The sequence below is a fragment of the Macaca nemestrina genome, chromosome 3, assembly GCF_043159975.1.
Source record: "Macaca nemestrina isolate mMacNem1 chromosome 3, mMacNem.hap1, whole genome shotgun sequence".
Taxonomy (NCBI): domain Eukaryota; kingdom Metazoa; phylum Chordata; class Mammalia; order Primates; family Cercopithecidae; genus Macaca; species Macaca nemestrina.
The window spans coordinates 136,958,793-136,972,068 of record NC_092127.1 but is presented as its reverse complement, the minus strand read 5'-3'; the positions used below and the strand labels follow the sequence as shown (position 1 = coordinate 136,972,068).

The following is a 13,276-nucleotide window of genomic DNA, read 5'->3' as shown; positions in this document are numbered from 1 at the left end:
ACACCTTACTCTCTCAAAAAGCTTTCAAACATGTCAGCATTTAGGACAGGAATTATTCTGCTGATGACATTCCAAAAAATAACAGTCACTAAGGACTTACCTGCAGCAACTATGATAATATCTGCCAGCTGCGTATGAATCTTCAGTTGTTCTTTGGGGGTGTATCTGTGAGCTATTGTCACAGTTGCATCACCTGGAATACAGAAAAATTTCTATCAATGATTACTGAACTTTTAAAAATTTTACAAATGCTCTAAACCTATAAGAGTTTCCCTTATTTCCTAAGAGTAGAAAAGATACTTTGACATGACTAAATCACATTGAGCACAAAAGCTAGACCAGAAAACCAAGAGGAACCAAAATATTGTACCCTTCAATTAAATGAAAGGAAAATCAAACGAGACCAAATCAGGGTAAGTGCCGATCATCATCGGAGAGCTATGAGTAGAGTCCCTGAAACAAAGAGTTTGAAAATTCTGTGTTGACTGGTTAATACATTAGGATACGGGATACTCACTGTCTTCATAATGACAGGCAAACAAATACTAAAAGCAACAAGATAAGTGAACAAAAAATGGGAAAATATATTATGGGAGCATAACTGAGAGATTAATTCTGTCTTGAGAAGGTGTCTAGGAAGGATTCCTAAAGGAGGAAATACATTTTTTAGGTCTTAATGCATGAGCAGAAGTATTCCAATCAGGTAAGGAAGAAAAAGGCATTCCAAGCTAAAGAATAGTAGGAAAAAACTAACCAACTTTGAAAGTGGGTATTTAGAATATAGCGAAATTTTTTGTCATAGGTTAAGGTACATCACAGGAAGTTTTTATATGAAAACCTTAAGGAAGTGATGAATGAACAAGAGAGGCAAGAGACTCCAATATTTAAAGTGTGAGCCATGAAAGGGGAGTGAGGGAAAGTTGGTGGTAAAGAGCAGTCAAGAGGACTTCTGGTAAGAATATGGCTAAGACTGCATCTTATCTTCTGGAAGATGTGCAAATGCTACACAGTTAACCAGAACAACAAAAGTTACATGATCACCATTTTTAGAAAAACTGGAAGACCTAATTTCTACAGACTCCAAAAACATGTTAAGAGTTACCAAAAGCAACAATTAGTAGATACCATACAGGGAGAAAGGCATCTAAGAAATGAGGAGAATGACAACAAGGCCGGCAGTGGCATATCTCTGAAATTGACTGCAAAAATACACTTCTATGAAAAGTTTATCCCAAAGTGCAAAAAAATATAGCTTTCCTAATTGGGGCAGTGAGAAAAGAAATAAAGACAGAAGAGACTTCCGGGACCCAGTATAGTTTAGAGTGGGTGGGAACACATTTACATAGAGGGGCTATTTTAGAAGAAAGCAATCTGACTCTGGGAAAGTAATAAAGGAGTCAGAAGGCTGCACAGGACCTCCTCTAACCCCCAGCAGAAGTGTCCTGTAAACAGTAGATCTAAAAACATCCAACTCATTCAATGATGAGTAATAAAAATGGATGTGACACAGCATCAACAAAAGGATAGTATGTAAGGGCAAACCCAGGGGAATTTGGGGAGTGATGAAGCTGTTCTGATTCTAGTGGTGTTAGACTAATTAATTTAATAGATGACTATATGCATTTGTCTAAATTAATGAAACTGCACACCAAAAAGAGTAAATTTTACCATATGCAAATTTTAAAAAATTCAATAAAAAGATACATTTAAAAAGTGTCAGAACCAAGACAAAAGGCAAAATAAAGATTAAAAAATTTAAGAACTTAGCAATGTACCAATAAACTCAAAAAATGGCATGGAAAAGTTGAATATTATGACCAAATATTATACAAAAATATTTATTTATTTTTATGTGCTTTTAACTTTTATTTTAAGTTCAAGGGTACATGTGCAAGTTGGCTATATAGGTAAGCTCATGTCACGAGGGTTTATTGTACAGATTATTTCATCACTAAAGTATGAAGCCTAGTACCCATTAATTAGTTTTCCTAATTCCCTCCCTCCTCCCAACCTCCACCCACCAGTAAGCCTCAGTGTCTGTTGTTCCCCTCTCTGGGTCCATCTGCCCTCATCATTTAGCTCCTACTTATAAGTGACAGCATGCAGTATTTGGATTTCTGTTCCTGCATTAATTTGCTAAAGATAATGGCCATCCACATTCCTGTAAAGGATGTGATCTCATTCTTCTTTTATGGCTGCATAGTATTCCATGGTGTGTGTGTGTGTGTGTGTGTGTGTGTAGTGTGTGTGTATATATACACAAACACACCACATTTTCTTTATCTAGTCTACCATTAATGGGCATTTAGGTTGATTTCATGTCTTTGTGACTGTGAATAGTGCTGCAATGAATGTGTGTATGTGTCTATGATAGAACAATTTATATTCCTTTGGGTGTATGCCCAGGAATGGGATTGCTGGGTCCAACGGTAGTTCTGTTTTTAGGTCTCTGAAGAATTACCCTGCTGTTTTCCACAAGGGTTGAACTAATTTACACTCCCACCAATGGTGTATAAACATTCTTTTTCTTCCACGACCTCGCCAGAATCTGTTATTTTTTAACTTTTTAAATAATAGTCATTCTGATTGGTGTGAGATGATGGCATCTCATTGTGTATCTACAAGTGATTCATGTAAAAAAATGATAGTAAAGGATTTTATAGCCAGTCAAATCTGCCTCCAAGATTAAAAGTTGCAAACAATTTTGAAAATGCAAGAACTCAGGAAATATTGTTCCCATAAGTATTTCCTAAGGAACATGCTAAAAGACACGGTTTACTTAATCAAAATATGTCTGAGGAAACTAGCAAAAGGACTGCTGAACGTTTTGATTATAATTATAGGACCAAGACTTTTAAAAAGTGTGAGGATTGGGGTGACAAACTGCTATGGTTTGAATGTTTGTCCTCTCCCAAACTCATGTTGAAATGGAATTGCAATCTAACAATATTAAGAGGTGAAACCTTTAAGAGGTGATTAGGACACCAGTCCTCTGCCCTCTTGAATGGATTCATGCTGTTATTGCAGGAGTGAGTTCCTTCTAAATGAACAAGTTCAGCCCACTTCTGTCTTGCTCTTGCCCTCTCTTTCCATTCTGCCTTCCATCATGAGATGATGCAGTAAGAAGGCCCTCACCAGATGCTGGCACCTTGATCTTGGACTTTCAACCTCTGTAACTGTTCAGAAATAAATTTCTATTCTTCATAAATTACCCAGTCTGTGATAATCTGCTATGGCAGAACAAAACAGACTAAAATGCAGACAAATGTAAATGGTCTTTGCTTTCACTATGCAGAAATAATGCAACTAACAAAATTAGAATGAGAAAGGGCAAAGATGAGAAAGTTTGTTGATTCCCTAATATATAATAATAGGAATCAACAAATGTTTAAAAGCTGACCAACCAGATAATAAAAGTATAAGAATATTTAAGAGTATAAAGTAAAAAATTAAAAAAATATATTTTCAAATAATTTTTACTGCCAAATAGCAGGTCAGAGACAAAAGAAATGGAATGAGGGGAGAAAATAAAAAATTTTATCATTTATTTATTTTACTAGAGTATCAGTAGCCACCCTATAAATAAATAGAGAATTAAGAGTACTATATAATGTTGTAATTATTAAGGTAAGGAAAACCTTCTTAATATTTTTTAAATGCACAAAGAAAAAAATTGTAAAAAAAAAAAAAACAATAAACAGAACAGAAAATAATAATAGTTCTACCATATATACTTATCTTAAAAACAAATATAAATTTCCCTAAGTCATTTATGTAAAAGAATGATATTTTCAAATTGACTTACAAAGCCAAATCTAATTATATGTTTTGCTAATTCTATACAATATATATTATACACATAAAACAAAGTTATTCAGAATTCAGAAATGTTGAAAGCAAACATGTAGCAGGAAAATGCCAAAAAAAAAAAATGCTTTTTGTCAAACAAAAAGTCAGCACTAAATAAAACAAAGAAGCACATATTATAAAGTAAAAGAGTGATTCAAATAAAGATAGAAAAATAATAAATACATAAGAAAAAGAAATAGAATTCTTATAAGCAGAAATTACAGGAGATACATATAGAAACAAAATACATTGTATTTGTTTAATTTATTTTTGAATAACTTTCTCCGTTCATGACAGATCAAGGACACAGAAAATGTCAATAACTTAACGAATGACAGATATATGACTATATCAAACGCAGAAAATAATACATTTTCTTCTCACGCAAATGGTATAAACTTGGTTACAAAGAAAATTTAATACCAAAAAGTAATAATTAGATAGACTATAATTTTATTTGATTACAACTCAACAAAATTATAATTATTGACAAAATCGGAAAAAATATCCTTCATAAAGAGACCCTTCTATTGGAAGATTTTAAAAATTCTATTTTAAATAATTATTGGGTCAAAATTAAAAAAATTGCAAAAGTTTTAGAAAGATTTATAATGAAGACATTTCATATTAGATCCTATAAAATAAATATAGAAATAAATATGTTAAAAAAAATTGTGGACAATTATATCAATAAAACAGAAATAATAAAATGAATCATTTAACTTCAGAAATTAAAGAACAATAAACAAATGAAACTAGAAAAAAACTATAAAAGTTAAAATGTATTTGATAAATCTAAAAAACTAGACTACTATAAGAAACATTGAGATAATTCCATAAATTAATCAAGTAAAAATCAAATATACAGAAGTAAATTGCTTTCATATATAACATCTTAGAAAATACATTGTAAGAAAAGGCCCCATTATAATAGCAGTACAAAAGGTAAAATACTTAAAATAAGCTTAACAAAAAATGTGCAAAATCCATGTAGTAAAAGAAAATCTCCAGAATAATACCAAAACAAGACCAAGAAACTAGAAAGATAAACCATGTCCTTGGATAGGAATGTTTAATATCATAAAGATTAGAATTCTACCTATATTCATTACAAATATAATTAAAGTCCAATAAAAGTGGACTTTTGGAAGTATGTAATTTGATACTAAGTTTAATATGGAAAAATAAAAGATAATCAGGAAAACTTTGAAAAGGAAGAACAATGAGAGGCAACTAGCAGCCTTTTTTATTTTAGTTGGTACCACCTTCTGCCCAGTTATTTACAGTAAAAGTCTAAAAGTCTCCTTGGTTATTCTCTTTCTTTCACTCACTATAAACCATCAAGAATGTCGAGTATACATTTACAACCACCTCAAGGTTATCAAAGTTATAAAACACCCACCCATCTCTGCTTTAGTCCTGGTCTCCTACATTTGAAAAGGTTCCTTAATACCTTAACAACTCACTCAAGTGTTCTCTAATTCCAAATGAGAGCCTCCCAAATCCCCACCAAAAAAAAAAAAAAATCAAAACCAAAATGAAACTGAAACTTCCCATTTCTATCAGTACTGATTATTTCATCAAGAAATTGACAGAGACATGAAATCCAGTGATTTGTACACACATATAAGTAACAATCTGTAAAATTTCAGGCAAAAGAAAAGTATATCAGGATAAATTTCAATCTGCATGGAAAATCCTTGTAGGTAATTTCATTCCCTTTTCAATACTATCAGGTTAACTTGATATTCCTCAGTGAGTTTGGCTGTTGATGTCTATGGAAACTTATCAAAGTCATATTTGAACTTGATTGATCAGAGTTTATGACTATACCAATACCAAACCACGGAAAGGCATTCAGCCTGTTATTTGGAAGACCTGATGATGAAGAGAGGTGAACCAAACAGCTAAAAGCAAATGTGTTCAAATAATACCTCAGACTCTTCTGACCTTTGCTGGTGAGCACCTGAATGCCTGTTCCTGGTCCTGACACCTAGCTTTCCTGTTAAACCTATTCTTATTTAACTCATCTTCCTTGGCATGTGAAAATTCTTGTCATTCCTATATTCAATTCTTATTGTCCATTAATTTTCTTCAACTAATCCTCTGGCTTGCTGCACCTATTTTTTTTCTGTCTTCTCAGCTTTTTCCCAATGGCAGCTAGTACTAGCAAGTCACAGCAGGTACTCAAGAATGATGCATATCTCTGACCTTCAGATGACTTTTTCCCATACTCTCAGTTATATCCTTCTAGAGTGCATATGAGAACAGTGTGCGCTAGGGCCTCATTTTCTATCACACAGAACTAGATAAGCAGAGTCTATAAGTGACTATTTTGTGCCTAGTGTTTTATAATATGTTTCTAAGACACAGGAAGAATAAAATACAGTTGTCCCTCAGTATCTGTCAGTATCTGGGAGGGACTGGTTCCAGGGCCCCTGATGCACTGGCAGATACTAAAATCCACAAATGCTCAAGTTTCTGATATAAAATAACATAGTATTTGCATCTAACCTATGCATACCCTCCCACATACTTTAAATCATCTTTAGATTACTTATTGCTTAGGTATTATAAGTAATACCTAATACAATGTAAATGCTATGTAAACAGTTTTATACTATTTTTATATTATTTTTGTTGTTTTAATATTATTTTCTCTAAATATTTTTAATCATAGACAGTTGAATCCACAGATGTGGAACCCACAGATACAGAGGGCCTTCTGTACTTAGACTCTATCTTCTAGAATCTTAGAGTTTTCTTAGAAATAAATAATTAATAGAGAGACAAAATGTGTTTTTTTATTGTATAAAAATCTAGATTCAACCAAGAATTATCAACTAGGACCCACCTGAGCAGTTTTCTAGGCTATCATTACCTCTGTAGTTTATGCAAAAAAACATATTGTAGCAAACAGTTGTTAGTAATTAGCACAGAATGCCAATTTGAAGCAAATAATATTTGCTATTTAAAAAAAAAAAAAAAGCTGGAACAAACAGCACAATGTGCTTCATTTGTTAGTATCATTTTTTTTTTCGGTGGGTGAGGGGGAGCTTGAAATTACCTTAATGAGGAATTCACTGTTCTTGGACATTTCTGGGCCATTCTCTACCTTCATTTATTCAATAATCAATAAATGATCCTATAAATCCCTTAAACAGGATTCTCTGGTTGCGTCTTGGCCGCGCCCTTGAAAAACTTGCATATACTTTTTCAGTGGCTCTCTAGCCTCACTCCGAGCAGAATGAAATAGTTATTTGCTGAGTAAACTAAAAAACCAGACCCTATGGAACGTTCCTGGTAAGACTGGCAATGAGTAGCACTGTCCATGTGCCAGCTTTCAACTCTGGGTTCTGTGTCTTTTACTCCTATAGTAAGATGTTTTCCTCTGCAACTCTACAGCCATCACTGAAAACATGATTCTTCTGTTTTAATTATAGAAAGATTTCACAAGCATTCTAACTATTCTCTCTGGAAAATAATTCATTTTATTGAAGAATAAAGAACTAAAAATCATGACTAAAAAAAAATTTATAGAAAGCATACTAGAATCATGCTAGGCAACAAGAATACACAATTCTCTGTTATCATATGGAAAGCAGATACACAAATAAGAATCATAATACAGTGTGCTAGGCTTCATGTTAGAAGGAGGTAGAAGTTACAGTGTTGTCAAGAGCATCATTATTTACTCCATCTGAGAAGGGCATGGGGCAGCTGAAGGTGTCAGAGAAGACAGATTGTTAATGTGAGTACAGATTTGTTTTGCTTCTTCAATTCCCCTTTAAATATACTTTTGGTATCCTTTCCCATTGATAAAACTACTTTCCAGAAAAATATGAGGAGAGCATATTACTTAGTCTTGACTGTAAGAAATTTCTTCATTATAAGAGCTAAAGTCTACCTTTTTGCTGCTTCTATCATGATTCTAGATCTCTCTTCAACAGAAACACAAAATAAGTCTCAACTTCCTCTCCCATGAGGCAAATCTTCAAACATCTGCCTGATCCTGAATCAGGAGGTAAAGCAAAACGGCAAACCAATCTGAGCTAGAACCTCACATGTAGAGTTTTGTTTTGTCTCTTTCTCAGGATAAGGAGAATCTGAGTCATTCCCAATATATTAGTTCATGTCATGGTCTGGTTTAAAGGAGAAATCAGTGAGAGAAAATCACAGGAAGGAAAACTCAGTAATCATGCACAGAACAGCAATGGAAAAAAACAAGCCTGAGTTCTGTTTTAGACAAATGAAGCCAAAAATTCTAGATTTGAATATTTCTTGATCTCTGCAAGCTACTACTGCAACTTTAAGCAATGAATAAATAAATTATAAAAACAAACTAAAAATAAGCTTTCTACTATAGACATTAAATGCAATTTTGGTAAGGTGGTCAGGGGCAACCTGAGGTGACATTTGGACAAAAACCTGAAGGAAGTAACTTGGGGAAAAAAGTATTCCAGGAAGAAAGGAAATCAGGTGCAAAGACACTGAGACATGAGCACATAAGACATATTCCAGGAAAGCAGATATGGTGGGGCAGTGGGCAGTGATGGGGCATGAGAATGCTAGGAAGTGATTTAGGAGATACAGCCCAGGGACAGACCATATAAGGTCTTGCATATCATGGTAAGGAACCTGGATGTTATTCTGGTGTCATGTTGTGATGGGTGTTACAGGAAGACATGGGTGATCAAGACCTACCATGTGGAAAACAGACTGTGAATGAAAGATGGGACAAGGGTGGATGAAGGGAAACTAGTTCATAAATATTTCAGTGTTCCAAGTGAGAAACAGAAGTTGTCTCAACTAGGATCTTATTAGTCCAGGTGGTGATATCACAGGCATATTTTACACAGATTGCTAATGTTAGACAAAGGATGTGAGAGAAAGAGAGAAGTCAAGGATTGACTGATCAATCAGAAAAATTGATGGTAGCACTCATTAAGATGGGGAAAACTAAGGGGAGTAAAATTATGAGTGAAGGTTTGCATATAAGATTGAAATGGGTATTAGCCATGCAACTGGAGTTCTCAAGTGCATCATGGTTATATGGGTCTAAAGCATACAGGAGACAGAAATGATATTTAAAGCCATAGGGCTGCAAAGGCCCACTGAGGGACTGGCTATGAATAAAAAAAGTCCTGGTGTCATTCCAATGTTTCCTTGAGAAATCATTCTCAACACTGACCACACTGGGATTTTTCCATGGAGTCTTCTAAAATATACTTGCTGACACTCAGGTTCTACTTCTAATGATTCTGATTTAATTTTTATCTGTGTTGGGCATAGGCAGTTCTATTTTTAAAGCCTCCTGATGATTCTAGTGGGCAGCTAAGCTTGAGAACTACTGGTTTAAAAGTTGGGAGGCAAAGAATGTCCCAGAAACGGAGAATGAGAAGAAATGATTAGTGAGGTAAGAGTAATGCTGCCAATAATAGCTTTAATCTATGCTTAAATGATAAAAGAAATTACCCTATAAAATGTGGCCCTTTTGTTAACTTAACAAGCATTTTATGAATATTATTCAATTTATTTTATAGTTTTCTGTTTATAAAATCCCTCAGGAGAAATACTTTTTTAGTTTTAATGTTAGAAAAGTGTTTTATTTTTATTGAGCACATGTTTATTTTTAATCTTAAAGACAATTCATTGGATAACTGTCATTTATTTTCCTGCTAACAAGTTCTCAGGATAAAATTAGTGACCCAATCATAGCACATCTAGTTTAAACTCAATTAAATAAATTCACCAAACATACATTCAGCACCATTATATAAAATGCAGTGTGCTTGGCAGTAGGAATATATCCATGCAGACCTAATAATATGCCTATCTTTAGTAGAAGTTTTTGGCTCTACTTTTAGTTCCAGCCCTCCCCTCCCCTTTTTCTTCACTATTCTCATTTGCATTATGTTTTAAACATTGCTATGTGCTCATGAGGGTGGAATTTTTAGTTTTAAGTTAAGAACAGTAACAAGAAGGTAACTGGCAAGATGGCCGAATAAGAACAGCTCCAGTCTGCAGCTCCCAGCGAGATCAATGCAGAAGGTGGGTGATTTCCGCTTTTCCAACTGAGGTACCTGGTTCATCTCATTGGGACAGGTTAGACAGTGGGTTCAGCCCACAGAGGTGAGCTGAAGCAGGGTGGGGTGTCATCTCACCCAGGAAGCACAAGGGGTCGAGGAATTCCCTCCCCTAACCAAGGGAAGCTATGAGAAACTGTGATGTGAGGGATGGTGCATTCCAGCCCAGGTACTATGCTTTTCCCACAGTCTTTGCAACCTGCAGACCAGGAGATTCCCCCAGGTGCCTACACCACCAGGGCCCTGGGTTTCAAGCACAAAATCGGGCGGCCGTTTGGGCAGTCAACAAGCTAGCTGCAGGAGTTTTTTTCTCATATCCCAGTGTCGCTTGGAATGCCAGCAAGACAGAACCGTTCACTCTGCGGGGGCTGAAGCCAGGGAGCCAAGTGGTCTAGTTCAACAGATCCCATCCCACAGAGCACAGCAAGCTAAGATCCACTAGCTTGAAATTCTCACTGCCAGCAAAGCAGTCTGAAGTTGACCTGGGATACTCGAGCTTGTTCAGGATGGCAGGGGGGCATTCTGTCATTACTGAGGCTTAAGTAGGCAGTTTCCCCTCACAGTGTAAACAAAGCCACAGGGAAGTTCGACTGAGATGGAGCCAACAAAGCTGCTGTTGCCAGACTGTCTCACTGGATTCCTCCTCACTGGGCAGGGCATCTCTGAAAGAAAGGCAGCAGCCCCTGTCAGGGGCTTATAGATAAAACTCTCATTCCCTGGGACAGAGCACCTGGGGGAAGGGGTGACTGTGGGTGCGGCTTCAGCAGACTTAAACATTCCTGCCTGCCAGCTCTTAAGAGAGTAGTGGATCTCCCAGCATAGCATTCGAGCTCTGCTGAGGGACAGACTGCCTCCTCAAGTGGATCCCTGACCCTCGTGCCTCCTGACTGGGAGACACCTCCCAGCAGGGGTCGATAGACACCTCATACAGGAGAGCTCTGGCTGGCATCTAGCGGGGGCCCCTCTGGGATGAAGCTTCTAGAGGAAAGAACAGGCAGCAATCTTTGATGTTCTGCAGCCTCCACTGGTGATACCCAGGCAAAGAGGGATTGGAGTGGACTTTCAGCAAACTCCAGTAGACCTGCAGCAGAGGGGCCTGTTAGAAGGAAAACTACCAAACAGAAAGGAGTAGCACCAACATCAACAAAAAGGACGTCCACACAAAAACCCTATCCGAAGGTCACCAACATCAAAGACCAAAGGTAAATAAGTTCACAAAGATGAGGAAAAACCAGCGCAAAAAGGCTGAAAATTCCAAAAACAAGAACGCCTCTTCTACTCCAAAGGATCACAACCCCTCACCACCAAGGGAACAAAACTAGATGAAGGATGAGTTTGACGAATTGACAGAAGTAGGCTTCAGAAGGTGGGTAATAACAAACTCCTCTGAGCTAAAGGAGCATGTTCTAACCCAATGTAAGGAAGACAAGAACCTTGAAAAGAGGTTACAGGAATTGCTAACTAGAATAACCAATTTAGGGATGAACATAAATGACCTGATGGAGCTGAAAAACACGGCACGAGAACTTTGTGAACCATACACAAGAATCAATAGCAGATTGATCAAGCAGAAGAAAAGATACCAGAGATTAAAGATCAACTTAATTAAATAAAGCAAGAACACAAGATTAGAGAAAAAAGAATGAAAAGGAAGGAACAAAACCTCTAAGAAATATGGGACTATGTGAAAAGACCAAACCTATGTTTGACTGCTATACCTAAAAGTGGCAGGGAGAATGGAACCAAGTTGGAAAACACTCTTCAGAATATTATCCAGGAGAACTTCCCCACCCTAGCAAGACAGGCCAACATTCAAATTCAGGAAACACAGAGAACACCACAAAGATACTCCAAGAGAAGAGCAATACCAAGACACATAACCATCACATTCAACAAGGTTAAAATGAAGGAAAAAATGTTAAGGGCAGCCAGAGAGAAATGTTGGGTTACCCACAAAGGCACAAAGGGAAGTCCATCAGACTAACAACAGATCTCTCTGCAGAAACACTATAGGCCAGAAGAGAGTAGGGGCAAATATTCAACATTCTTAAAGAAAAAAAATTTCAATCCAGAATTTCATACCCAGCCAAACTAAGTTTCATAAGAGAAGAAGAAATAAAATCCTTTACAGACAAGTAAATGCTGAGAGATTTTGTCACCACCAGGCTTGCCTTACAAGAGCTCCTGAAGAAAGCACTAAATATGGAAAGTAAAAACCAGTATCACCCACTGCAAAAACATACCAAATTGTAAAGACCATCAACACTATGAAGAAATAGCATCAACTAATGGGCAAAATAACCAGCTAGCATCATAATGACAGGATCTAATTCACATATAACAATATTAAACTTAAATGTAAAAGGGTTAAATGCCCCAATTAAAAGGCACAGACTGGCAAATTGGATAAAGAGTCAAGACCCATCAGTGTGCTGCATTCAGGAGACCCATCTCATGTGCAAATTCCACACACTAGAAAAAGAGGGACTCCTCCCTAATTCATTTTATGAGGCCGGCATCATCCTGATACCAAAACCTGGCAGAGACACAACAAAAAAAGAAAATTTCAGGCCAACATCCCTGATAAATATCAATGTGAAAGTTCTCAGTAAAATACTGGCAAACCAAATCCAACAGCACATGAAAAAGCTTATCCAGCATAATCAAGTTGGCTTCATCAATGGGATGCAAGGCTGGTTCAATATATGCGAATCAACAAACAGAATCCATCACATAAACAGAACCAAAGACAAAAACCACATGATTATCTCAATAGATGCAGAAAAGGCCTTCAATAAAATTCAGCATGACTTCATGCTAAAAACTCTCAATAAACTAGATATTGATGGAACACATCTCAAAATAATAAGAGCTATTTATGACAAACCCACAGTCAATATCATACTGATTGGGCAAAAGCTGGAAACATTCCCTTTGAAAACTGGCATAAGACAAGGATGCCCTCTCTCACCATTCCCACTGAATATAATATTGTAAGTTCTGGCCAGGTAAATCAGGCAAGAGGAAAAAAAAATAAAGGGTATTCAAATAGGAAGAGAGGAAGTCAAATTGTCTCTGTTTGCAGATGACGTGATTATATATTTAGAAAACCCTATCACCTCAGCCCCAAATCTCCTTAAGCTGATAAGCAACTTCAGCAAAGTCTCAGGATACAAAATCAATGTGAAAAAATAACAAGTATTCCTATACACCAATAATAGACAAACAGCCAAATAATGAGCGAACTCCCATTGACTATTGCTACAAAGAGAATGAAATACCTAGGAATACAACTTAAAGGGATATGAAGGACCTCTTCAAGGAGAACTACAAACCACTGC

General features: G+C 36.3%; 1 protein-coding gene across 14 annotated transcripts in view; it reads right to left on the bottom strand.

Annotated features, from left to right (window-relative positions):
- LOC105477284 (methylenetetrahydrofolate dehydrogenase (NADP+ dependent) 2 like) overlaps positions 1–13,276 on the bottom strand; it is a 151,668-nt gene that overhangs the window by 76,632 nt on the left and 61,760 nt on the right. For 13 of the 14 annotated variants that reach the window (XR_011621231.1, XR_011621232.1, XR_003016983.2 and 10 more), the window contains one exon: positions 101–193. Coding sequence is in view for 7 of the 14 variants with exons in the window: in XM_024791423.2 (XP_024647191.2) it covers positions 101–193 (93 nt within the window). In the remaining 7 variants the exon portion in view is untranslated. Of the gene's footprint in view, positions 1–100; positions 194–13,276 lie in introns of those variants that run through there. The other variant, XM_071093503.1, reaches the window with a different exon arrangement.